At 38.8% G+C, this 26,017-nt stretch overlaps 1 protein-coding gene across 1 annotated transcript; it reads left to right on the top strand.

Moving 5' to 3' along the window:
* Positions 1-24,031, top strand: GLYR1 (glyoxylate reductase 1). Its single transcript, XM_077372832.1, has 8 exons — positions 1-278; positions 13,008-13,118; positions 13,202-13,303; positions 20,925-21,026; positions 22,044-22,159; positions 23,268-23,346; positions 23,445-23,615; positions 23,717-24,031. Exons 1-8 carry the CDS (start codon positions 174-176, stop codon positions 23,798-23,800), a joined length of 870 nt encoding a protein of 289 aa, XP_077228947.1. The 5' UTR covers positions 1-173; the 3' UTR covers positions 23,801-24,031.
* Positions 24,032-26,017: the final 1,986 nt, after the last annotated feature.

Raw genomic sequence — 26,017 nt, 5'->3', positions numbered from 1 at the left:
GAAATCGTAAAATATTTACTATTTACTGTAATAATCCTATAATAATAATCTCCACTTGCTCTTTGAAATTATTTATTCAATTTCTTCATCAAAGAGCAGAGAAGAGAATCAATAGAAGAAGAAGAAAAGGTTTAGTGGTTAGTTGATTGTGGTGTGTTTTAGGATTTGCAAAAATGGAGGTGGGTTTCTTAGGGTTAGGCATAATGGGAAAGGCAATGGCTCTCAACCTACTTTGTAACGGTTTCAAAGTCACTGTATGGAACAGAACTCTTTCCAAGGTACTCTAAAATAACCCTCCTTTTCTTCCCATGTTCTTATGATAAGTAGATTGTTCTGTGTCAGATGATTATCTTCATGGTTTTATAGATTCTTTATTATCTTATATGTATTCTTTTTATTTATCTATGAAGTTTCATAAGAAGTTGGGTGGAATATATGAGTGAAAGATGGTGATCCTGATTCTTTCACCAAAATCTATGGATACCCATTTTGTTACATTTTCATAATCTGTTTGATATGTGCATGTGTTTAAGGGGGGTTAGTTGTTGTCTATGTGTTATGTTGTAAGTGGGTTAGTGGGGTAATGATCTAAAACTACCTTTACGCTTGTATTTAAGCTTGGTGTTTTAATGAAAGTAGGGAGAAGATAAATTTACTACAAACAAAGGAGACTTTGTTTAGGAGAGTCATGGTTCCTCTCGATTTGAACCGCTAAGAGGTCCGGTTGCCTCGAATCAACCATCCCCTCATCTTTTTCTATCTTTATTTGCGTTACAGCCAATTGGGCACGTAACACTGTTGGACTTTTGTTTTCTTTGATTTTAGTATTTTTTTTTTATACATTTTTATTTGGATTCATTTCGCGATTTGATACTCTGTTTCCAATTGTTTCTGTTTTCTGTATTGGACAATATATGCCTTTGTTGAGGGTTTTATTTGATTCGTTGATATGAAAAATCAGCACTGTATTTCCTTTTTTTGTTTTCGGATTGTTTTTAAATGGGCTTTTGAGATGAAGATATTTAGACCAAAACAAGTTCTTTTTACTTTCCTTCTGCCATAGTTAGGATTCTCATTTTTTCTAATTCTCTTTCTAAGTCAAAAGTTGGAGTGAGAAGGTGCAAAATCCCACAGTTTCTGTGTTCGTCTCTCCTCTTCTTTTCTTTTTTTTGGTTGAAATTGTAAGCATGAAAGAGGCTTAAAACAATTTTGAGCTAGGTGTACCATCTCCTAATTACACCACTTAGAATCTGTCCTCATCGAGGGGTTATCTGACTCATCAGATATCTCATCCTTGCATATGAACATGCATACATTCTTCCTAATCTCCCAAGGAATTAGGATAGCTTATCACCTGCACATGAAATCTCCCAAGGAATTAGGGTAGCTTATCACCTGCACATGATAGGCGTCATCCTGCTCAACAGGATTGCTCTTGCTCTGTGAATAGCAGACCAACCTTTCGATGATCATAAGTTAATTACTCGATTAAATTATCCAAGTACCCAAGTTTCGTAACATGCATCATAAGCATGAAATATTAAGCAATAACAACATCTCATAGATTAAGAAAGCATGACATTTATTATTATGTATACATTAACATGTATCTAACTTATCTGTATAAAATTGACTGAAAGGGCACACTAGTGTCTAAAAAGGATCCCATTGGACCTTAAGTTTCTGCTTGGAGGCTCTTCCCACTAAAGTTTCGCTACATTTCCATAATATGATGTCAAAGGAGTATCCTCAGAATTCCTTCCTACTTGATGCCCAGCTTACCAAGGACGTCTTAGTTTTCTAAGTGACTGTAGAGAAGGCACACATCTGTTTGTTTAGTAAAAGTTGTTAAAGAAAAAAGATTTAATAACACCTTCTCCAACAGCTTAAGCTTTTGGAGTAATTAGTTGTTTCACATGGTATCAGAGCCAAAGGTCCTATCATTCAAAAAAAAAAAAAAAAAAAAAAAAAATCAGAGCCAAAGGTCCTGAGTTCAAACCTCCTTGATAGTAAAAATCCACATGCAATGGCCAAACCCAAAAGAGGGGCCACATGTGCCATGTGTAGGCCAATCCTAAAAGAGAGGAGCCACATGTGAGGGGGAGTGTTAAAGAATAAAAGATTTAATAACACCTTCTCCAACAGCTTAAGCTTTTGGTGTAATTGGTTGTTTCACAAAAGTAAATAGTAATGAGTGACACTGTTTTGTGATCTCTTAATTCACTGTAGAAAAACTCTCATCTCTCGTAAATGTTTGATAATTTCTGCTGCGCAACTCAACGTGTTGATATAGTCAAGGCTTGACATATCCAGAAATTTCTTAAAAAACTTAGAGAACTCTAAGATTAGCTTAGGTGGAAAGTATATGGAAGCTTTCCTCAATTTCTGTGTGATCCTAAATATGGTTTCATAGATAGATGTTGAGCTAATACATGTATCATTCTCCACGGGCAGCAAACATCTATTGATCGGTCTTCTATATGCACAAAATGGAAGGCAAAATGGTGGATTCAGCTGAGAGTATTATCTTTTCAAGGATTCCTTACAGGATTAGCTACCAAAGAAGCTCACATAAATTTTGGAAGAGTGTCGATAGAATGTGTTCATCTCTTTTTTGCATTAAAAGGGAACAGGCCAGCTTGTGCTGTTTCATTTCCTGTCACTCCTTTGAGTTGTAAGGTTTGTAAAACTACCTCAAGCAACATTGGCATCAGCAATAGCACATTTGTGCAGTTTTGGGGTCATAAACCTAATTACATTCACTACCTACTGATGGCTTTCAAAGAAGTGGCATAAGGCTTTGTTGGGAGTTCTTATCATTGCAAGGATTTGTAACTTGGTGAACTTATATCCTGGTTTTAGGTCATCCAGAGTTTGGAAAGATCTTTCTCTAGTGTGATTATACAAGTATGCATGAGTAGTTTCATTAGGTTATTTTCAAAGAGACTCGGGGACTGGTCTATTCTTTGTATGCATCTGGGCCACTTCCTATTTGATTTGGTAAGTTTGTGCATCATTGTTCAACACAAATATCTCTGCCACATGGTATTAACACTTGAAAGAAACATTACACTGGACATCTTTATTTAAATAGAGCTGACCAACCACGACCGCATTTTTCTACTGATTAAGTAATCGATCAACCACAGCATCACCGATATCCAATGTGCGCTTCATTTGTACTCTCAATGATGAAGGATCCAGCTAGAATTGTATCTAAACTTCAAATAGACAGACTAGGTTCATCTCTGGTAATTCTTCACTTGGGCCTCAAAGGGTACAGCTTGAAGCCAAATTCAGAAAGTTGGTGGGCTGTTTCCAATAGTATTGGGCAGAACATAATGGCTAGTATTGGGGGTGTTCTGAGAGATTCAATGGGGTAAGTCTCTTGGGCTTTTTCAGGACTGATTGGGGTAGCGGATGCTTGGGGTAGCGGATGCTAGTGAGGTGGAGGTTAAGGCTGCGCATCAAGGGATTCTCTATGAAGAAAAATAGCTTAGACAGTTTGATAGTGGAGGGCGACTCCCTCAACTTGATAAGATGGCTCAAAGGTTCTCTGGTCCCTCCGTGGAGGTTTGCTCATCTGTTTGATGAGATCAGAGATAGAGTGGAAGGCTCCTCTACTACCTTTGTACATGTCAGAAGATCAGCAAATGGAAGATAGACTAGCTAGGGAAGAGTTAACTGGCAGGATTTACAACTGTTTGATTTTTTGCCCCCATAGGAGGCGTTGTCTGGTTGTATTTTCGCCTTTTCATTTCTTTTATTTTCTGTTCTTTGTTTTTGTTTGGATGGACCTTCTCAGTCTCCCCTTTCTTATTAATGAAAGCTGCTACCATTCCAAAAAAAAAAAACATAATGGCTAGTAGCATCGTAAATTAATAACTAGGTTAGTTCGTCCTACGTATTTTTTTGGTCACATTAGAAACTCTGGGAGAGACGTATAATTAAGAACAAGAAAATAATCTCACTAATGTTGAAGGAGAGAATGTTTAAAGTGAAGCACTGATGGTACTCGGACCAGTGAAAAGTATCGAATTATCGATAATGCCAAACCAGGAAACAATAATTGTCGTTAGCAAATCTTAAGAAAGATGCACAAGAAATATAAGAGTATTCAGGATGACAAATCCTGACTGACATCTGATCAACTGGTTCTCATGATGAAAACAGTGAGTGCAGATAAAGGTATGGAAAATAATGATAGACAAGAAAGCGATTAGGGTAGTGGACCTTGAAACAGACAAACCTGTGTATACCTCCATTTTACAATCAGAATGTCTAGGAAAATAAGGGAGGTTGTATATAATGAAAGGATAATTAAAATAAGGAGAGGGCTCATCAGGGGTAATAATGGAGCCGCTGCAGCTAATAGACTACATTTGAGAAAATAGCTAAGGAAATGGAATTTGAGCAATAAATGCAATCTGGAAAGGAGAATGCTTGGGAAATCTGTTGAGTTGATCTTTTTGAGCAAATCTTGTAGGGTGATGAATATTGAAGTGACAGAGAAGCATCTTGTGCATGATCCCTACAAAAAAAAAAAGATATTTATGTTAGAAATGTTTTAGAATTTCAATGAACATCCACATTTTGTAATATCTGCTATCGACTTTTGCCATCGTTATGTGCATGTATTTTTATCTCAAATAGCAGGTGTGTGATTTTGTGCCCATGGTGATCTGGATCCTTTGGAAGGGAAGAAGTACAAGCTTTCTACCGGAAAATCCCTCTGAAACATGCGGACCTCTTGTTGACATTTATTGTAGAAAAGAAATTAAAATAAAACAGAATACAAAAAATTACAGCAGGGGGCCCCATGCACAAATATGGTCCATTTACACTCTAATGTAGGACCAATATTGAAAGGGAAAGAAAGTCAAGAAAATTTTGTAGGTCTTGAACCTATGATCGATCTGGTTGTATACAATGAGCTATATAATAAATTGGTTTAGATCTAACAAAGTAAATAAATGATTAACAAACTGAATTGACTGATTTTAACACGATCACATATAGGATTTAGATGTACCCAGGAAAAAATTAACAATTCAGATGTAAAAGTTACGGATCAAGAGTTTCAAATAGCATGAATGAAACACAGATTTCATAACTGATTGTGGAGAGTTGAAAGAGCCATGGAAGAATAGAGTTTCACTATTTCGATTAGGGTTACAAAACTCTCTTTTTCTTTCCTCCCGGCCAAGAACTGTGCCAAACACTTCACTCTGTGTAACCCTAATATGTGGCTTATTTATTAATATCAGTGGCTTATATATTAATATCACTATGCTAAGAAATTACTAAAATACCCTCACACTGCAAACTGAAAATTGAATTTCCTCTCAGCCAGCTCTCCCCACATGTGCTAACGCACATTAGTCACCAGGGTGATGAATCACTCTTTTTGTTTACACATTGTACTAATATTAGCTAATAAGGAGGCCCTTCTTTTTCATTATATCAAGTGTGTTAATCTTGCCAAGGACCATCCTTTAACAAAATCTTAATGCAGACAGAAGTCCTTTTTATGGATTTTCTTTTGCTATTTTGTATTGTTGCGGATGAGGATACTAGTGTGGCGTCCTCTTTCAATTGCCATAGTGGGAAAGTTGATTGGGATTTTCTTTTTCATAGATTCTTCTTCCTTCGATTGGGAAATTGATATGGTTTCTTTTTTCATGGCTGGATTGAATTCCACCTGTATTAGAAGGCATGGATTAGGAAGACAAACATTTCAGTGCGATCTTTCAATTGTTATCTTGCCCCAAATTTTGACATGTCTCCTGCTAGGAGGGATTGTAGGGTGTCCGCTCTGCAAAGGGATATTGCTTTCTGCGGTAGTGCATGTTTGGATAAGATTCTTACGATTGATCATCTTAGTAATCGAGGGACAATTATTATCAACAATTGTGCCATGTGTCTTAGGTAGGAGGAAACTGTCGATCATTTATATATTCATCACGTTTTTGTTAAAATATATAAACTTTATTGCTTAGATTGTTTGGTGTTAGTTGGGTTCTCTTTGGTCACATTACTGACCTATTTGACACTTTGGTCGTTGTGCCTTTCCCTGCTAGGGGTTGCACTCTTTAGACTCTATTTCTTTTTGCTTTGCTCTGGCCTTTGTGGAGGGAAAGAAATAGAAGGATTTTTAAAGGGGTGCCAAAAGGTGTTCGATCCATGCAAAAATATGTCTTTACTCGGTTGTGCAATGGGCATTAGTTCTTGTTTAGAGGGATGCTTGATTCTACCATTTGCCTTTCGTGGGAGATTGGATCGAGTTGGATTTGGACTGAACATCTTTCTCACAGATGGGCTCCCCCTTCTTAGGGTATCTAGGACTGGTCAGAATTGGTGGTGTCATTCACAGTTCTGAAGTCGAGAATATTTTGGCCTATTCTAGATTGATTGGAATGTGTGACTTCAATGAGGTGGAGATTCAGGATCTGTCAAGAGGGATCTGATTTGTGGACTGGGATTCTCTTGATTCACTCATCGTAGAAGGGGATTTGCATAACATGATACAGTGGATTAGAGACGGTATCCCATACCCTTGGAGATTTGATGATGCCATTAAAGAAATCTTGAACATGGTTGAAATGCGAGACATCAGCATGTTTATCGATTGGTTAACAATGAGGCGGATCATCTTTGCTGGTTTGGGGTTCTACATGAGTCTTTACAGTTATTTAATCAATTGCCTCGATTTTTTTGATGTTTTCATATTATTTTGCCCTTTCTCTTCTTATTTCTTCTTCTTCTTGTTTTGCGTTGGTGTAGTTTTACCACCTCAGTCACGGCGCCATGGTCCTTCCCAATTGTGAGAGAGAATAGAGAAAAGAGAAAAGTGAGTTAGGGCTAGCTCCCCCTCACTATAGTATTTATATATTAAGAGATAGAAATAGATACAATGACTATAATGCCCCTACTGGGCTTATTCTAACACTCCCCCTCAAGCTGGAATGTATAAATTATACATTCCTAGCTTGTTACAGATATCATTCAACTTTGCTTTATTCAATGGCTTTGTAAACATATCAGCTAACTGTTCTGCGGAACGAGTAAACACAGTACATATCTCCCCTTTCTGAATCCTCTGACGGATGAAATGACAATCGACTTTGATGTGCTTTGTTCGTTCATGGAAGACTGGATTTGTTGCAATATAGATGGCAGCCTTGTTGTCACAGTACAACTGTGACGGTGGAGAAGATACAATGCCGATCTCAGACAAAAGTGATCTCAACCATATAAGTTCTGTGCTTGTGTGCGCCATCGCTCTGTATTCTGCTTCAGCACTCGACTTTGCAATGACTTCCTGCTTCTTGCTTTTCCATGACATCAGGTTACCTCCTATAAAGGTACAATACCCAGTAGTTGATCTCCTGTCTGTAGGAGATCCAGCCCAATCAGCATCAGAGAACCCCTCAATTCTCATATGACCGCGTCTTTTGAATAATGGGCCCTTTCCTGGTGCACCTTTCAGGTATTTAAGAATCTGAATCACTGCACTCCAGTGTGAGGTACGTGGGGAGCTCATATACTGGCTGACTATCCCCACTGCATAAGATATATCAGGGTGAGTAACAGTGAGATATATGAGCTTGCCCACCAGTCTTCTATACCTGCCAGGGTCCTCCAACAAATCTCCTACTTCTGGAACTAGTTTTGTATTGGGATCCATAGGTGCAGACATAGGTTTTACGCCAAGATTCCGTGTCTCCTCCAACAAATCCAAAACATACTTTCTCTGTGATAGGGACAAACCACGAGAGGAGTATGCAACCTCTATCCCAAGAAAATATCTAAGGCGTCCCAAGTCTTTTGTAGCAAATTCTCTTTGCAGGAATATTCCACCTTAATTACTACCTATGATGATGATATCGTCAACATACACGATCAATAGAACGCACCCTTCTGAGGACTGATAACTAAAAACCGAATGATCTACAACGCACTGTCTCAAACCAAACTGCATAACAGCCTCACTGAATCTGCCAAACCATGCTCGTGGAGACTGTTTCAAGCCATACAAAGATTTCCTAAGGCGACATACAGCAGAGGACATCTTCCCCTGAGCAACATACCCTGGAGGTTGCTCCATCTAAACCTCTTCATGAAGGTCGCCATGTAAGAAGGCATTTTTCACATCTAATTGATAAAGATGCCAACCATGATTAACTGCAAGTGACAGAATAACGCGAACAGAAGGAATCTTTGCCACTGGAGAGAAAGTTTCATGGTAATCAACTCCAAACGTCTGAGTATATCCTTTAACCACAAGACAGGTTTTCTGTCTCTCAACAGTACCATATGACAAGTATTTGATAGAGAATACCCATCGACAGCCAACTGGTTTAGCACCAGAGGGAAGGGGAACCAGATCCCATGTATGGTTCGAGTGTAGAGCACCTATTTCAAGGTCTATGGCAGCACGCCAACCTGGGTGATCAAGAGCCTCCTGTAACGACTATGGTAACACAACAAAAGACAAAGAGGAAGCAAAACTTTTAAAAGTAGGAGTGAGACGATCATAAGAGATAAAATTAGAAATAGGGTGAGCAGTAGAATGAGAACGAGTACGAGAGGCAATAGGTGAGTTACTGAGAACGACAGGAGAAGGGATATAAGAAACCTGTGTAGATGGAACCGGGATCTCTGCCTGTGAAGATGATGGTTTGCGTGGAGTTGTTGGAGGCCCATCTTTGCGTTGCCGCCTATGATAATGCTTTGTTACTAGTGGTGGATTTGCTATAGGGATTGAATCGCCATCTTGAACAACAATAGGCTGACTTGGAGGTACAGATGGTAAAGAGGTCGGTAGAGGAACTGACTCAGGAAATATAGGAAGAGATATAGGCACTTCGGGTTCCAGAGGGGCCGAACTAGGCAAAGATGGAGAGTGGAAGAAGGATTCAGACTCAAAGAAGGTAACGTTGGCGGATACAAACCACCGATGAAGACGAGGACTATAACAATGGTAGCCTTTCTGAGTTCTAGAGTAACCCAGGAAAACACACCGTTCTGACCGTGGATCAAGTTTGTCGCGACCTGGACCCAAGAGATGAACAAAGCAGACACACCAAAAAACACGAGGTGTGAGGGAAAAAGGGTCTTGTTTAGGATACAAGACCTGGAAGGGGGAGGAGCCACGAAGGACAGATGATGGAAGGCGATTCGCAAGAAAGCATGAAGTTAAAACCGCATCGCCCCAAAATGACTTAGGAACTCGCATCTGAAACATTTTGGTACGAGTGACCTCGAGTAAATAGCGCAGTTTTCTCTCGGCTACACCATTCTGCTGCGAAGTGTAGGCACAAGAGGATTGATGAAGAATCCCATGAGAGGAAAGATAATCCTGAAACCCATGAGTGGTCGAGAAGAACTCTCGAGCATTATAAGTACGAAGACATTTAATATTGCAATGAAATTGAGTTTTTATTTCAGCATGAAAAGATTAAAAAGCTGAAAAAACCTGAGAACGGTCCTTGAGCAAATACACCAAAGTCATACGAGAATAATCATCAATAAATACTATGAAATACTTGAATCCAGTTTTTGACACGATCTTAGAAGGTCCCCAGACATCGGAATGAACTAACTGAAAAGGACTATCAACTTGACTAACGACTCGGGAAGGAAAAGACACCTTGTGGTGCTTCCCGAGTTTACAGGATTCGCACTGGAATGAAGACACAGAAGCAGGAACTAATGACGTTTGCTGGATCCTCTGAAGGGAAGGATGTCCAAGACGACAATGCCATTGAAAGACGTCCACAGAGCTATGCAAAACAGTCGAAGTAGGTCTGCAATCAAGACGATAAAGGCCATCTACCTCACGACTCGAACCAATCGTCTTCCCAATCGAAAGATCCTGAAACAAATAATACGAAGGGTAGAATGAGATTGAGCACTGAAGGTTTTTTGTTAATTGACTAACAGAAAGTAGACTGAAAAGAGATTTAGGAACACAGAATACAGAAGATAATGAGATACTAGGGGAAGGACACACAGTACCAATACCAGTGATGGGCGTAGTAGACCCATCAACTAGAGTAATGGTCTGATAGTCAGAGGAAAAAGAGCGAAAGGATGAGAGCTGAGATGAGTTACCAGTTATGTGATTGGAGGCTCCCGAGTCAATAATCCAGGACCCAGAGCTATAGAGTAAAGTCGTGGGTGAACTACCTGGCTGAGTAAAAACTGCAGTGGGAGCACGAGTACTCTGACGAAGGCACTGTAATTCCTCATAATCTGTCCTGGTGAAGGTAAAGGCATCATCGGCAGGTGCAACGACAGTACTAGATGGTGGAAGAGGCGCCTCGGAGGAGCTGGCCGTCGAGAGATGAGTTAAGCGAGACAATCGAAAATCAGGATGGAGAGTGTAGCAAGTCTCAATCTGGTGGCCATCACGCTGACAATGTGTACAGTAGGGGCGGCCTTGGCCAACGCGGCCACCACCACGGCCACGTCCATGGCCTCGTGGAAAGGGGCCACCGCCCCGAATAGGCCGACTACCAGTCGTATAAGCGGCGAGTGCAGAGCTATCAGCATGGAAGCGCGACGGAGACTCACCAAGACACTGTTGTGCACGATTATAGGCCTCAAATAGTGAAGGGACAGTGCCTGACCCAAGGATCTGATGACGCAGATGAGTAAACTCAGGGCCTAGGGTATCAAGGTAGTGAACTACACATATCTATTCCCGTTGTCAATGAAGAACAGTGACATCCGATGTAAGAGGCAAGAACACATCAAGCTGCTCACGTAGAGATACAAACTGGCCATAGTGAACCTCGAGCGACAAATCACCACGGCGTAATCGCATCCAGTCAGAATATATGTTACAAAAATGAGTGAGATGATGTGCTCCAGTTTGGTAGTAGTTGGGCCCATCAAGTTTGGCAGTAGTCAATTGTGGGTAAGAGTTGTTTACAGGTGCCAAGGTAGAAGACGAAGACGAAGAAGGGGCCGAGGGTGTTGTTGAAGCACGGACCTTAGTAGTCATGCCAATAGAGGGAGCAACAATAACGAGAAGATCCATCAGGACAACAAATGTCGACAATAGGGAGACCAACACCAACGTCTACGACTAGTAGAAGTGGAGACGACGAAGGATAAAACCAACTAATCAACAGAGGGACTCATAGGACGATCGCACGAGTGAAGAAGAGGTGCAGAGATGAGCCCATAGAGAAGCTAGGAAGATGCGGGAGATGAAAACAAAGAAGACAAATTTAACACATAAAACTAAAGGAGAAAATTGGGTTGTGTTCGTCTCGTCTCGTCTTCAGGAGACAAATTTGACACATGAAACTCAGTTCGTCTCGTCTCGTCTCGTCTTCAGGAGACAAATTTAACACATGAAACTCAGTTCATCTCGTCTCGTCTTGTCTTCAAGGTTTTGTTTTAGAAGTTCTAGGTTTTGGGTTTCTTCAAAGATGGGTGGTGGTGAAGGGTGGGTTTTGAAGGGTTAGGGTTAGGATTAGGGTTATGGTTAGGGTTAGGTGGGGGAGATGATAAGAGTTAGGGTTTTCGGAGAGGCGGAGAAGATGGAGGCTACGGGGTTTCCCTAGGGATCAGAAACTCTAGGGCTCTGATACCATGTTGTGAGAGAGAATAGAGAGAAAGAGAAAAGTGAGTTAGGGCTAGCTCCCCCTCACTATAGTATTTATATATTAAGAGATAGAAATAGATACAATGACTATAATGCCCCTACTGGGCTTATTCTAACACCAATGAAATTTCTTCAAAATTCAAAAAGAAAAAAGCATGGATCCCCCAAAATGTGGGGCCAGGCCACATGTGTTTTTGAGCTATAGCTCAGGAACACTTTCCACATAAGTAATAATTTGAAAATTTTAATAGGTTAAGTACATATAATATTTTATTTCCATTTAAGAAGCTTACTATTTTTTTTGGAATGGTAATTTATGAAACTTACTATTAGGATAGGTAAAACTCAAAACATGTGGTAATTGTAGTCGTCGTATTAAGAAGAAAAAAAAGATAAAAGAGATCTAGAAGTGTCTTAGAGAATCTTGAAGTATTGGAATCCAAGATGTGTGTTGTTGACATGAGGTGTAGGGTTCAAGATTGGTAGAGGGTTCAAGGAATCCACAAGACGTTTTTAACATGGATTCTTCACCCATTTAGAAGAATCCATGTAGAGAAATCTTCATTAAGACCCATTTTACTTGCACTACGAAACATCTTGCTCAATGCTTCTCCCGTAATATTGAAAAGAAAATGCCAAAGATGATCTTCTTGCCTCAACGTAACACTTCTAAAATAGCCAACCGGGCTCCCATTCAGGGGGGCAAACCTCGTTTTGAGTGCTTTCTAAAACTGAACTTTGATGGTAGCTCTAAACCCTTTGTGGCCAAAAAATTGCTTTTAGGCCTGGGCAAACTGATGGAGTTACCAGCAATAAATGCCACATCTTTCTCATGCTTAAGAGGGACCGTGATGATAAACAGGGTCGAGCTGCTCGCCTTGTGGATGATGTAACATGTATCTATAGGCTTCCAGAGTTGACTATATTGATCAAAGAGGACTCCTTGAACATCGTCGGCTGACTAATAAAAGGAGTTCCTCTACCTTGGTATCTGCAGACAAAATTCTAGCATATCCATCAGTATTTTCCCTCTGCTAGGATTCAATTAAAAAAAAAAAAGTTTCCCTCTGCCAGGTGGGAAGAGTATCAAACATCCAAGATGAAACCAACGTAGAAGCATACAACCTTGCAAATTATGGTGTGGACTGTAATACTGTTATGATTGGGATCTTTATGCTCATCTTGTTTTCTCTTTGTATGGTTCTGCTTCATTAGTAAATATATTGGCTGATTCAAAAGGAAAAAGCCATCATGGATGCAAAGTTAAACTTTTTTATAAGACATATGATTGCGTTATCACCACTATCATACAATGCTATTTCTTTGTTCAGAGTTCTGCTTTATGTGGTAATAAGCTTTGATTAAACAACAACTCTTATGGTTGCAGTGCGAAGAGCTTTTGGAGCACGGTGCTTCTGTCGGAGAAACCCCTGCAGAAGTAATCAAGAAGTGCAAGTATACCATAGGAATGTTGTCGGATCCTTCTGCTGCTCTCTCGGTTAGCAAATCAAGCATTGATTTTTATTATTCATTCGTCATTTTTTCACTCTAATTGTAACATATCCTTTTGGTAATGTTCAGGTGGTTTTTGACAAAGATGGTGTGCTTGAGCAAATATGCAATGGAAAAGGCTATATTGACATGTCAACAGTGGATGCGGATACTTCATCACGGATCAGTGAGGTATAAATTGCATGTTACTTTTGGTGCATGATGACTTGGTTGTTTGTATTGGTACAAAACTCATCCATCGTTCTGGGGTGATAGGGCTAATGGCAATGCAGAACTAGAGTCAGCTTTCAGTTTTGGCTTCTGAAGTATAGGATAGGGCCCACTATACAAAATGTCAAAGTCATGATTACGTTACTCAAAGTGACTTAATGTGTACCATAGATAGGGCCCATCACTAATGCCTTTTTTGTAATTAGTCATGACTTATTATAAATAATTTCGTGGGGTTGGGAGTGAGCCCACGTGAACAGTTCTCTTTCCCTTTGTTTTAGTCACCTTCTCTTGTCCATCTGTGCATCTTTTTTGTTTTCTTCTCATCTTTCATCCCTATTTCTCTCCTCTCTAGCTGTATTCCTCATATTTATAACATGGTATCAAAGCGGGTTCTTATCTAGGTCTATATAAGAACCCTCAGATCATATTTCTAGGGTTTTCTTCTTCCAAGAGTCGAAGATGATGATGGGCAATGAATAACATATATTGCATGGAGAAAATCTGAGGTGTGTTTTCACTTTGTCCCATGCTACTACCTTATCTTTGGATGAGATATCCTTTTGTTGCTATGGAAGAAGGATCAAACAGTGTTTCTAAAGTTAATTACCCAAAATCGATGATAGCTAAGGTTAAACTCAATTAAAGAAATTATTTGGAGTGTGCACTGTTCGCAAGAAATTTCACATGCATGAAAAAGAGAATCACACACATAAAATAAATTGGGATCAAATTTCTCTCTTGTGAAAAGAGGTTTTATTAATTTTGGTAGGGATCGTACACTTTCAGCTCTATTGGCCTTTAATTACATTTCTTGAAGAAAAAAACACCTCTGATTATCCATCAAGAGGTTCCCTATCTAAATACAACTTTTGTTGATTATCCGCTAGAAAGATCTGATTTTTTGTTAACAGATTCTTTCTGGTGGAATTTCTTTGTCCTGGTAACTTTCTTAAATTCCCCAAACTTTCTTCATCTTTCCTTTGGGGAGCCGTCATCTTTATCATCCTTCTCATGTAGAAGAAAGGTCTTCTCTCTTTAGGGAGTCTCTGGGAAGAGATCCTAAAGGGACCTTTACAGAGTCTCTGGAAAGGGATTCTAAAGGGATTTTCTTCTTTCTCCCGAAGGAGAAAGAAAGGTTTTCTTTCTTTTGGGGGAACCACTGTCTTTATCATCTTTCTCCTAGAAGAGAAAGGTCTTCTCCCTTTAGTGAGTCTCTAAGAAGAGATCCTAAAGGGACCTTTAGAGAGGCTCTGGAAAGAGATTCTAAAAGGATTTTCTTCTTTCTCCCAAAGGAGAAAGGTCTTCTTTCTTCAGGGGGAACCGCTGTCTTTATCGTCTTTCTTCCTAAAGAGAAAGGTCTTCTCCCTTTAGGGAGTCTCTAAGAAGAGATCCTAATGGGACCTTTAGAGAGTTTTTGAAAAGAGATTCTAAAGGGATTTCTTCTTTCTCCCGAAGGAGAAAGGTCTTCTTTCTTCTGGGGGAACCACCATATTTATCTTTTGGGTGAAACCGCCGTCTTTATCATCTTTCTTCCGGAAGAGAAAGGTCTTCTCCTTTTAGGGAGTCTCTGAGAAGAGATCGTAAATAGACCTTTAGAAAGTCTCTGGAAGGGATTCTAAAAGGATTTTCTTGTTTCTCCTGAAGGAGAAAGGTCTTCTTTCTTTTGGGGAAACCACATTTTTTTTATCTTTTGGGGGAAACCACCGTCTTTATCATCTTTCTCCCAGAAGAGAAAGGTCTTCTCCCTTTAGGCTCTGTTCACTTGCGTTCCCTAGAAAACAAATCCTGGAAAACCTCTTTTTTTCTTGACAAGACCTTGACACGACAGAATTCTGGTGTTCACTTGCTTTCCAGGGAAAATAGAATTACATATGTGGAATTTCTGCAATAAGTCAAAAAAATGACATGGAAAAGCCCATTCCCCCCCCCCCCCCCCCCTTCTTTAGGGATTTCATTTTCGACCAAAAACACACGGATTTCGTTTCCCTGGGAAACTAGTGCAAAAAGAAGGGCAAACAGTTTCCCTGGAAACCTTTTCCTGCACAAGTGAACAGTCCAGAAACAGTCCAGGGAAACCTTTTCCTGCACAGATTCCCTGGATTTCTTTTCCTAATGCCACGTCAGATTCTCGGGAAACATTTTCTTTTCCTTTCTCTGGAAAACAAGTGAACAGAGCCTTAGGGAGTCTCTGAGAAGAGATCCTAAAGGGACCTTTAGAAAGTCTCTGGAAGAGATTCTAAAGGGATTTTCTTCTTTCTTTTGGGAAACCACTGTGTTTTATCTTTTGGGGGAAACTGCTATCTTTATCATCTTTCTCTCGGAAGAGAAAGGTCTTCTTCCTTTAGGGAGTCTCTGAGAAGAGATCCTAAAGGGACCTTCAGAAAGTCTTTGGAAGAGATTCTAAAGGGATTTTCTTCTTTCTCCCGAAGGAGAAAGGTCTTCTTATCTTTTTTCTGGAACTTTTTGGGAGAAGCCTGCAAAGAAGAAAAAGAAAAGAAGGAAAGCACTGTTAGCTAGTAATCTCTTCTCACCTTTATTTCTCCTTCTTTTCTTCACGTAGCTTTTTCTCCTCTCGTCCAGATCCGATCCTCTTTGCTTAGCTTTTTCTGGCTAGGATTGGATCCCATCCTAAAGGGATATTTCTTCTATTTATAGAGATTACTTAGACTAGTTGGTTATTGCCAACTCATCCCTTATCTTTAATTTCACGATCCTCACTTTCTCTTTTTGGAGCCGTTGTGGGTGCCATCTCATCCCTTATCCGAGATTCCACTATCACTTCCCCTTTTGTGGGGAGTTTCGTAACCTCCCTTTTTGAAATATGGGTGACTTATTTCTCTTTCCGCGAGAGTTATCTTTTCCCCTTAAATTTAGGGATTTCTTTTCCCTTAGTTTTGGGCTCTCTTTTCCTCTTTTGAATTAAAGTATTTTAACTTATACATTTATCCCTTTTACTTTTAGGAATAACATGACGTATAACTACCCCTTTTTTCTCTCTTCTTATTTTAATAAGGGATTTACGAATTTGCCCTTGTTTTAAAATTTTGAGTCCAACATGCACAATCTGCTAGAATTCTTATTGGTAGTTGGAAGAGGCTGGTTTATTTACTCATAGAAGCTATAGAACCAAATGAGGAAGATCCATCCTATAAAGATTGGGAAAGTGGAAACCTTCTACATTCGATGGAGCCCAATATTAGAAGTCTTCTTTTCTTGAAGACCGGAAGAAATATGGTATTTTGTAGCCAGAACCTAATCTGAGTGAGTGGATCTAGCTTAGATCTACCAGTTGTGTAGGGATATTTCAAATATGCAACAAGGTTTTTTCATCTATAGAAGAGCGCTTAGGCCTCAGGCAAAAGTGGGAGGAACTTCATGACTATCAGCCCATAGCCCCACTATCAAAGACATAAGGAAACGAAACATCATAGGATCTTTGAGTTCCTCACTAGTTGAAATCCATATCTAGAACTCCAACATGTTCAAGTCCTCTGGAAAGATGAATGAGGGTCTCATCTTTAGCACCTTTCCCACTAACGAGTCGTCAAGTACATCTGCACATGCCTCTGCTAATCATGCTTCCATCCTAGTCACATTCTTCTACATCCTAGATCATTGATTCAGGATCTATGAACCATATGTGGGTAACTGTGATAGTTAACTTCCCTTTTCTGTGGGATTATTCTTGCTGAGTTATCCTTTTGAGTCCTTTGGGAAAGGGATCTATTAACTACCCCCTTCAATGTCATTGTTCTCTATTGTTCATGTTCAAACTTTTCCTTCTCATTTGACATTGATTAGTAATCTCACAGAACAATTGAATTGTCACATTCCTTTTTATCCTTCTTATTGCATCTTGTAGGACCTAAAAACGAAGAAGGCGATTTGTGGTGGGTGTGAGGATTACAGGCTATATTTGATAGATACGAAGAATATCTGTCCCAAATCCATCATTCTGTTGATCATACTATTTAGGTGTATTTGTTGCATTGTCACCTATGACATATTTCGTTAAATTCTTCTAATTTTTTATTTCCTAATAAATTTGCTTTAAATAGTGAGTCAAAGTTAGGTTATGAGAAATGTCAATTTTCTAAGCTTTTTAAAACTAATTATCCTCTTAGTAACGATGAGGGCGAGCCTTGGCACAATGGTAAAGTTGCTCCATTGTGACCTGGTGGTCACAGGTTCGAATCACGGAAGCAGCCTCTCTGCAAAGCAGGGGTAAGGCTACGCACATCTAGCCCTCCCCAGACCCCGCAATGGCGGGAGCCTCGTGCACTGGGCCGCCCTTTTTTTTTTATCCTCTTAGTAACGATAAAAGTTCTACACTATTTTCCTTAGTTCATTCACATGTGTGGGGTCCTGCTGCTTTAATGTTTGCTTCTCGGTTCTTTAATTTATATTTTATTCATGACTATTCTCGTGTTATTGGGATACATTTGATGAAACATCATGATGAAGTCATATGTATAGTCAAGTTATTTCGTGAAATAGTATAGGCTCAGTTTGATGATAAAATTCATTTTTCGATCCGATTAATGATGTGAATATCCATACTATGGTTTGAAGAAGTACCTGCTCGGAAATGGTATATAAACTGAACTTTCCTGTTCCTAGACATTACAAAAAAAATGGTGTGGCTACAAAAAAAAAATCATCATCTCCTGGAAGATATTCAAACCCTTCTCATCGTGATAGAGGTTCCAAAATCTATTGGAATAAATCACTTTTGACTGCTTCCTATACGATTAATTGGATGTTTACTCTTGACCTAGGGAAATTATCCTCTTAAACTGCTCAAACCTGATAGTCTGTTATTCTCTTACACCAAAGATCTTCAATTGTATTTGCTTCATTCATGTTTTTGGGTCCCACGAGAAACAAGATAGATCCCTGATCTGTTAAATGTGTCTTACTAGGATACTCGATAACTCATAAAGCATACAGATATTTCAATCCTATCGCTCAAAGCAATTTGTATCCAAAGACGTCACTTTCTTTGGAAACATTCTATATTTTTAATTCTTTGGGTGACCCCGTTGCACCTACTACTTCGGAGAATACCATACCTCTCTCTGTTATTGTTGAAAAATCGCAGAATGACATCAGGTTCCGCAAGTTCTCGCTGACAAGTCTTTGTAGGTTTACACTCGATCTAGCAAATTGACCAATCCAAAGAGCAACTTCGATCATCTGATTCACCATATATTTCTTCTATTCCTCCATCAGATTCCTCTCACTTACCAGTCCCTATAGAAATGGAAGCTTGTACTCAGTATCCCATTAATCACTATATTTCTTATAGTTCATTGTCTCCTTCTTTCAAGCAGATCTTGCTTCTATTTCCGATGTTTTTATTCCTACCAGGCTTGCAGATACCCTCACTCATCGTAATAGGAATGAGGTTGTGGTTGAAGAAATGACACCATTTAAGAAATAGGGAAGTTCGGATATAGTTGACTTACCTAAGGGACATCATATAGTAGGGATGCAAGTGGGTCTATGCTATGAAGTACGAACGAGATGGTACCATTGATAGATACAAGACATGCCTAGTGGAAAAATGCTTGACGCAGTTGAGTGACACTTATTAGCAGTAGACATTCTTTCCTGTCATGAAGCTAAACACGGTAAGGGTTCTTCTGTCTGTTACTGCCACATGTTCTTGGCCTCTGCATCAGTTAGAGATATGTGTGTGTGTGTGTGTGTGTGCGCGCGCGCGTGCGTGCGCGCCCTTTGCATCAGTTAGAGGTGTGTGCGTGCTCGCGCGTGCGTGTGTGTGTGTGACTTTACCTCTGGTTTTTTATCCTCAAGGGGACAAGGAAAGGTGTGCAGATTCCAAAAGTTCATTTATGTTTTGAAACAGTCGGTATGAGCATGGTTTCATCGACTTAACACTTCTTTTTCTTAGTGTGGTTTCCGATGAAGTGCATATAACAATTCAATTTGCATCAAGAAGACATCAAGAACTGCATGTGACCATTTAATTTTCATCAAGAAGGCATCGAGTACTATTACTTCGATAGTATATTTGGATGACCTTGTTTTTTTACTGAATCGTGTTTCCTTTATCATCCCGGAAGATCCCACCTACCGCCTCCTTTCTCGTTTTTCCATTTGAACTTCCATCAAAGTTGATCTTTACCTTACCTGGTGGAGGGGGGAGCCATCTAGGAGCATACTTGATCTCCATTCCCTTTTCGAAAATAACTTTTTTCCTGGCGCCAGATTTATCTTTTACTATAGGAGGATAATAAATTACGTTGCCTTGCCCACACAACGATATCGACCTTAATTTTTGTGATAATCCTTCCCATCAACTTTGTTTTTTCTTCAAAAATACGATCATTTCTTTTTTTCCAAATGTGCCAAGTGATAGCGAAGGGGAGAAGATACATGGAAACACAGTGATCCGGAAAATCACATTTATCAAGAAAATTATCGATTAAAAAAGTTTAAGTCAACTGCATGTCTGTATGCAGCACTTAAAACTGTATATCATTGTTATGGTTTCCAGTCATCATAAACAGGGTTCTTCTGAAGCTATGTCTGTTTGATAAACATTTGGTTGAATTATCATTCTTTGTTTTAATATTTATTATCTAATGGTTCGCTATGACTCATTTTCTGTTTATATCTATCATAAGAATTCAGAAGCTTATATCATTGGTTTGTGTAATGGAGCCAAAGAATTTAGAACATGGTATGGAAGAGTTCCAATGATTCAGATATTAAACAAAGCTAAGTTTATTATTTTATGAAACTGAATAAAGCTAATCTTTAAAATTAACTTGTATATCATATGTTATGGATTATGTGGTTCCTTCTGCAAATCCCCTTCATTTGTTTAATCATCAGATTTGTTAAGCGTGGATTGTTTAATAGTTTATGATTGTTTCAATATTTGTTAGTATCCTTGTAATTTACATTTCAAATGAGTTGACTTCCAAAAGAATAAAATCATAGCTTAAAAGCTCAGATTTGAATGCTCCTAACCGCTGCGCTGCAGGGGAACCGCCTGTCTATATACAGCTCAGAAACTTTAAGTCATTGTTATGGTTTTCCAGTGCCTAATTTATTCACAAAAAATGGGATTCTTCTGAAGCTAATAATGCCTGCTTGCTAAACTTTTGGGGGAATAACATGTTTTACTATTTATTATCTACTGGTTAGCTATGACCCATTTTCTGTTTTGCATATTTTACAATAATTCCGATGTTTCTATCATTGCTTTTAGTGTAACGGAGCCATATAGAATTTAGAATCCTGTATTTGACAAGTTCTGCTGTCTCAACTGGTATTGATCAGCTGATGTAAAAAATAAAATATTTTACATTTAAAATCAACATGTACATCATGTGTTGTATATTATGTGGCTTCCTCTGCGAATCATATTCATTTGTTTAATTAATCATTTGATTTGCCAGGTGTGGATTGTTTAATAGTCTTTTACTGTTCGGATATTTCATATTTGTTATTATCCTTGCAATTTACATTTCGAATGAGTTGACTTCAATAAGAGTAAAATCGGTTTGGTAATTTAGTGCTCAGACTTGTAATGTCCTAACTTGTGCAGGCAATTACAAAAAAGGGTGGGTATTTCCTTGAAGCTCCAGTCTCAGGTAGCAAAAAGCCTGCTGAAGATGGACAGCTGGTCATTCTCGCTGCTGGCGAGAAGGTGAGTTAATTTGTGTACGTAAAGTTGGAATTAGTTTTACCGTGGTTTTAAATACACAAAGTTATTCTGTTTCCATTGGGCCCTATTTGGATTTCAGAAAAAAATGTTTCTTGAGAAAAAATTTCCTAGGCAAAATTTTTTGTTCCCACAATTTATAGAAAAATGGTAAATTTCAGGGATACTATTATAAATCAAAGGCCCTTGTAGATGAAAAATGAACTGCGGTGGCTCGAGGCACTTGTTTACATATGTAATCAAACAATGGAAAAGCCTGGAATTTTGGAAAAGTTTTTCTTTTCGAAGCCTTCCGAGAAAATTCCTGCAATCCAAACAGGGTGTTAATGCACTAATCAACACTAGCAATAGACTATAACTCTTACAAGTAAATAGAAATTATATTTGGAAATGGTCTGTCACGTGGCCATTTGTAAAACCCTTGCATGCTTCAACAACTTAATTTCCTAACAATCAGCAGTTCAGCACTATTAAGCGAGAAGTTCATGATTATAGTGATTTAACATGTGGGATTGAATGCTTAATTCAGAACCGGCACATATGCTAGATTATGCAACCATATATCTGTTTTTTTAATGATAAATGAAAGTTAACAACCATATATCCGCTTGCATCTAATTAATGAAGTGCTAACCCTCTTGAGTTATTTGCATATGTCCTTTACATTCTTTATTGATCTTATCCGCCTAAGTTTCAAATAGAAATACCCTCTTACATGTTACCTCACTCAATGGAAACCTTGAAATTCTGTAATCACACTGCCCCTATCATCATGCAAGGGTGGACTCCTGGATTTTCCTAGTTCTGAATCCTTCCATGCCAGAATCTCAGCATAGAAAATTTAGAAATCTTTAATTTTTTTATTCTATAACACGGCAATGGTATAGACTTGTTACTTTAACATTTGCTGCTGCTAATGTTTTCAATGCATGTTATGGGCTTTAAAAATATAAATTTGCCTCTTATTGTTTATCACATTTTCCTTCTTGATTGTAAATGCAGGCATTGTATGAGGAAATAACTCCTGCCTTTAATGTCCTTGGCAAGAAGTCTTTCTTTTTGGGGCAGGTTGGGAATGGAGCAAAAATGAAACTTGTTGTTAACATGATTATGGGCAGGTAAAATACGGATAAAACGTAAAAGGTACCTTGAGTTTTGCGGAAGGTGAACGTGAAATCTTAATTTCTCTAGATACGGCCACAATGGAATTGGAGAATAACGTGACATGTATTTCTTGGAACACTAGAAGTGTGACTAGGAAACAGAGACCAAAAACGAAAAAAAAAAAAAAAAGATTTAATCACTTAAGGTGAAATGAGAATACAACCCTATCTTATTGAGTTCACGCAATGGTGGATGGTGCAGGCTAAGAATACCATTGCATAGCTATGATGTGCACAGAGATAACACTGGCTTGACCTGGCTCAATCCTTCGGTGTGCCTGACATGCCGTATGATGCCAAGTGCAGCCTAAGAAATAAAAATAAAAACTTCATCTCACTAAATATTTTCCATTTGCATCACATTGAGTTGACCCATCACACAGTTGCATGAATATTTGACCATATTTTATTGTAAAATTAAATAAAACTAAGTCCAGTTAAATCACAGCTTTAAGGGAGGCTTCATCTTCTTCAGATTGTCATATTCCTTCGGAGTTTAACTCCTTAATTAACTGCTTTGTGAACTCTTCCTTCGATGTTCCCACTTCATCCTCCTGTCTGTTCCTCCCTCTTTATAACTTTGTTTATAGGTTAGAACTGGTTGTCCCCACTTTGCCCTCATCTTCGCACATCATTCTCTTAAATGTTCCTCCCTCTATAACTTTATTTATTTCTTTTTAGAGCTTTTACCCACTTTTCTTTTGGTTTGTTCATGTTAGTTGTCTTTCTTTCTTCCATCAGTGAATGCTTAAAAGTACACACACCTGTTCAACTCTGCATTCGGCAAATTTTAGACTTGCCCTTAGTGTCTTTCTATAGGATCATCTCTTAGCTTTAACCGCAGGTTAGTGTTTGTACCGTTTCACATGACACTCGAAGGCGTAATTTATGGCTTCTGGTTATTGTTCAAAATAAGAGAAGAAACAAAACATCTGCAATTATTTTTGAGAAAGAAGTGAGAATTAGAATTCTCAACCCTCTCACTACACAATCTTTAGAGTGCTTCTTGAATCTTGGTCACTCAAATTTTGTTTACTAAAGAGTAATTGTTGGTCTTATGCAGTATGATGAATGCATTCTCTGAAGGACTTGTTTTGGCCGACAGAAGTGGATTGAGCCAGCAGACGCTTCTCGATATAGTGGTAGGACACTGCACCATAAATTTCCAACAAAGTTCTATCGGACGGTCCTAACATTTTCAGCATGTGATAGTTACTATATGCATGGATCTCTGTGGTAGGAACTGGGCGGCATTGCAAATCCAATGTTCAAGCAAAAAGGGCCCGCAATGATCCAGAGTAGTTTCCCCCCAGCTTTCCCTCTTAAGCATCAGCAGAAGGACATGAGGTTGGCTCTTGCTCTTGGAGATGAAAATGCAGTGTCAATGCCCGTTGCTGCGGCCGCCAATGAGGTGAGTTTAGTCTCTCTCTCTCTCTCTCTCACACACACACACACACACACACACACACACACACACACGTCTTAGTGATTGAAACCCATGTTTTTACATAGGCATTTAAGAAGGCTAGAAGCTTGGGGCTGGGGGACCATGATTTTTCAGCTGTGTATGAGGCAGTGAAGGCTCCCAAAAGTTGAGTTTAGGCATAATGTGTGCTTCCATATCAATTAGAAATATAGTGTTTACAGAACAGCCTACAATATCTTTCAAATGGTTGTTTTAGTGCTTTACTTATGCAGTTTATGGTCAATGTAAATCCTAAATGATGAGAACCTAAGGCGCTGAAGTTCAACTTTTCTAGTCCAGAAGGTGTGTATTGATCTAATAACAACTGCTTTGAATCAGGACATGTGTTGCTTATGGCTTGATTCTTGTTGCAAATAATAGTTATGATTGTTTAGAAATTACATAGTTAATGGCTTCCAATGAGGCCTTACTATCCCATTTGCAAATTAAATTAAATTAAAATAACCTTATTTGCAAATGAGGTCTAATTTTGGTGGCATCCAAGGAGGCCAATATATTTGAACTGGATTTTGCTGCAGTGTCGTCATAATGGTAATGCATTGTTTGCCAATGAGATTGAGCCTATACAAAAGTTTGAAATACAGGGGTGTAAGTTCCAAATCAAGCTTCCTTAATGCCAGTATTTTCAACTCAGTAGGTTCTATTATTAGGGTAGACCAGATCTGATGAGATCAGACTGTTAGATCTTAAGTATTAGATGAGAGTGAGATGACAGGTAGGTAGAATAGAAAAGGAAACTTATGATCTCTCATCTAATATTTATGATCTAACTACATCTCATCTCACTCGTTTAATACTCTAGCAGGTTCTGCACAGGCCTTGCTTCAATGGCGATGAGTTGTGAGATGCACTAGCCTATGGAAAAATTTTAAGTGGGGCTGTTTTGATCTTGGGAAAAAATTATGGGAATGAAATTAGAGTGCAACTCGGGTCGATTCTTGGGAATTCGGGTTGAGCTTTTATCATAAAATAGGGTCAGGTTTGGATTAATTCCCAATTCATTTTTAGCAATAGCTCAACACAACACGAAATCTTCCTAGAAAATCATGAAAATTTTCTATTCTCAACAAAATCCATGGAAATTGAGTTAGCTCAACATTGAAAAACTAAGATCCAAACAGCCCCTAAAACAAGAACTGGGACAATCAACCAAAAAGAGGGTTGTAATATAAGCTTGCTATTCAGGTTACTGAAACTTTTTCAAAGCTTAATGGTGAATGAGGGGAGAAGGAGAGACTGATAGAGACCGAGTGAGAAGAGTCAGAAAAGGCTTAAAACAAGTCCCACCCTCACTAGTCCCTTCCCCTCTCTCACCCATGGATAAACTATTTCATGGTTGCCAAACATGGTCCTTTTGTGTTTGACCATTTGTTTCATCATAATAATACAATGAACTGTTTATTCACGTAAGGATTAATATGATTATCATTCATGATATATACACCCTCAAAATTATGCATGGCACACATGTCAATTTGTCCTATTGTAAAAAGAAAAGTCATGAATGATAGCAACAAGGGCATTAAATAAAGTCTACCACGGCTGATGGTTAGTGCATCTGGACATGAGAGGATGAGGACTAAGGAGGCATGCATACGTAGGAGAAGGGTCACTTCCGTTGGAAAGTCTGTTACGCGTGGTAGAGATAATGAAGTAAAGGGGCATAGATAAATAATATTATTATCTCTAGGATATAATATTGCTGTTACTTTCAAACTGAAGGCACATGGATACACATGCAGCACTTCGTATCATATGTATGTATGCTTGTATGAATCATTAATGAATATCCATGCATGCATGCATCTATGTAGTTTCCATTCACTTTGGATTTATGTATTTAGTATGTCTGTGTTAAGACAATAGAGGGGTAGTATCTTTCCTCCTCATTGGGGTAGAGTCTGTAAGGAGGAGACTAAAAAAACGTCTCTGTTAAGGAGTCGGCAACTTGCATTACGATAAGGTGTTCTATCCCCATTGGACGCTAGATTGAGCAATATTGTTTTTGACTCTAAAGTCTCTTTTTTTTAATGCTAAACCCTGAAATCTTTTTTTTTTAACGCTAGATTGAGGAATGTTAACGTCTTGTAACAGTAAACCTAAAAAGGGTTTCTATCACTTCTTAGAAATCTTCTAAATTAGCTTTTCTTATTAACCCGGAAGGGAGTGTGGCCAAATATCATATAATGATGAAAAGTTACAAAAGTTGGGGAGGTCTCTTATGTTGGGGCAAGAACCCGCCGCTAGAAATCCAGTTATCGAAGACTACTTAAAGCAAACAATGACAAATAGGCTTCGGCAACCCATGAATTAGTCCAAGCGAGTGT

This window comes from Tasmannia lanceolata, unplaced genomic scaffold, assembly GCF_043159265.1.
Source record: "Tasmannia lanceolata isolate RefF3 unplaced genomic scaffold, GAP_Taslan_0.1 ptg000037l, whole genome shotgun sequence".
Lineage (NCBI taxonomy): Eukaryota > Viridiplantae > Streptophyta > Magnoliopsida > Canellales > Winteraceae > Tasmannia > Tasmannia lanceolata.
Note: the sequence above shows the minus strand (reverse complement) of the source record. Positions and strands in the feature narration are given on the sequence as shown.

What these genes read in the sequence shown, in the direction of transcription:
- GLYR1 (XM_077372832.1), top strand. Translation starts at nt 174, where the DNA reads ATGGAGGTGGGTTTCTTAGGGTTAGGCATAATGGGAAAGGCAATGGCT. An exon ending in TTCTCGCTGCTGGCGAGAAG is followed by an intron (nt 21,027 to 22,043) that starts GTGAGTTAATTT and finishes TTGTAAATGCAG; the next exon opens with GCATTGTATGAGGAAATAAC. An exon ending in TTGCTGCGGCCGCCAATGAG is followed by an intron (nt 23,616 to 23,716) that starts GTGAGTTTAGTC and finishes GTTTTTACATAG; the next exon opens with GCATTTAAGAAGGCTAGAAG.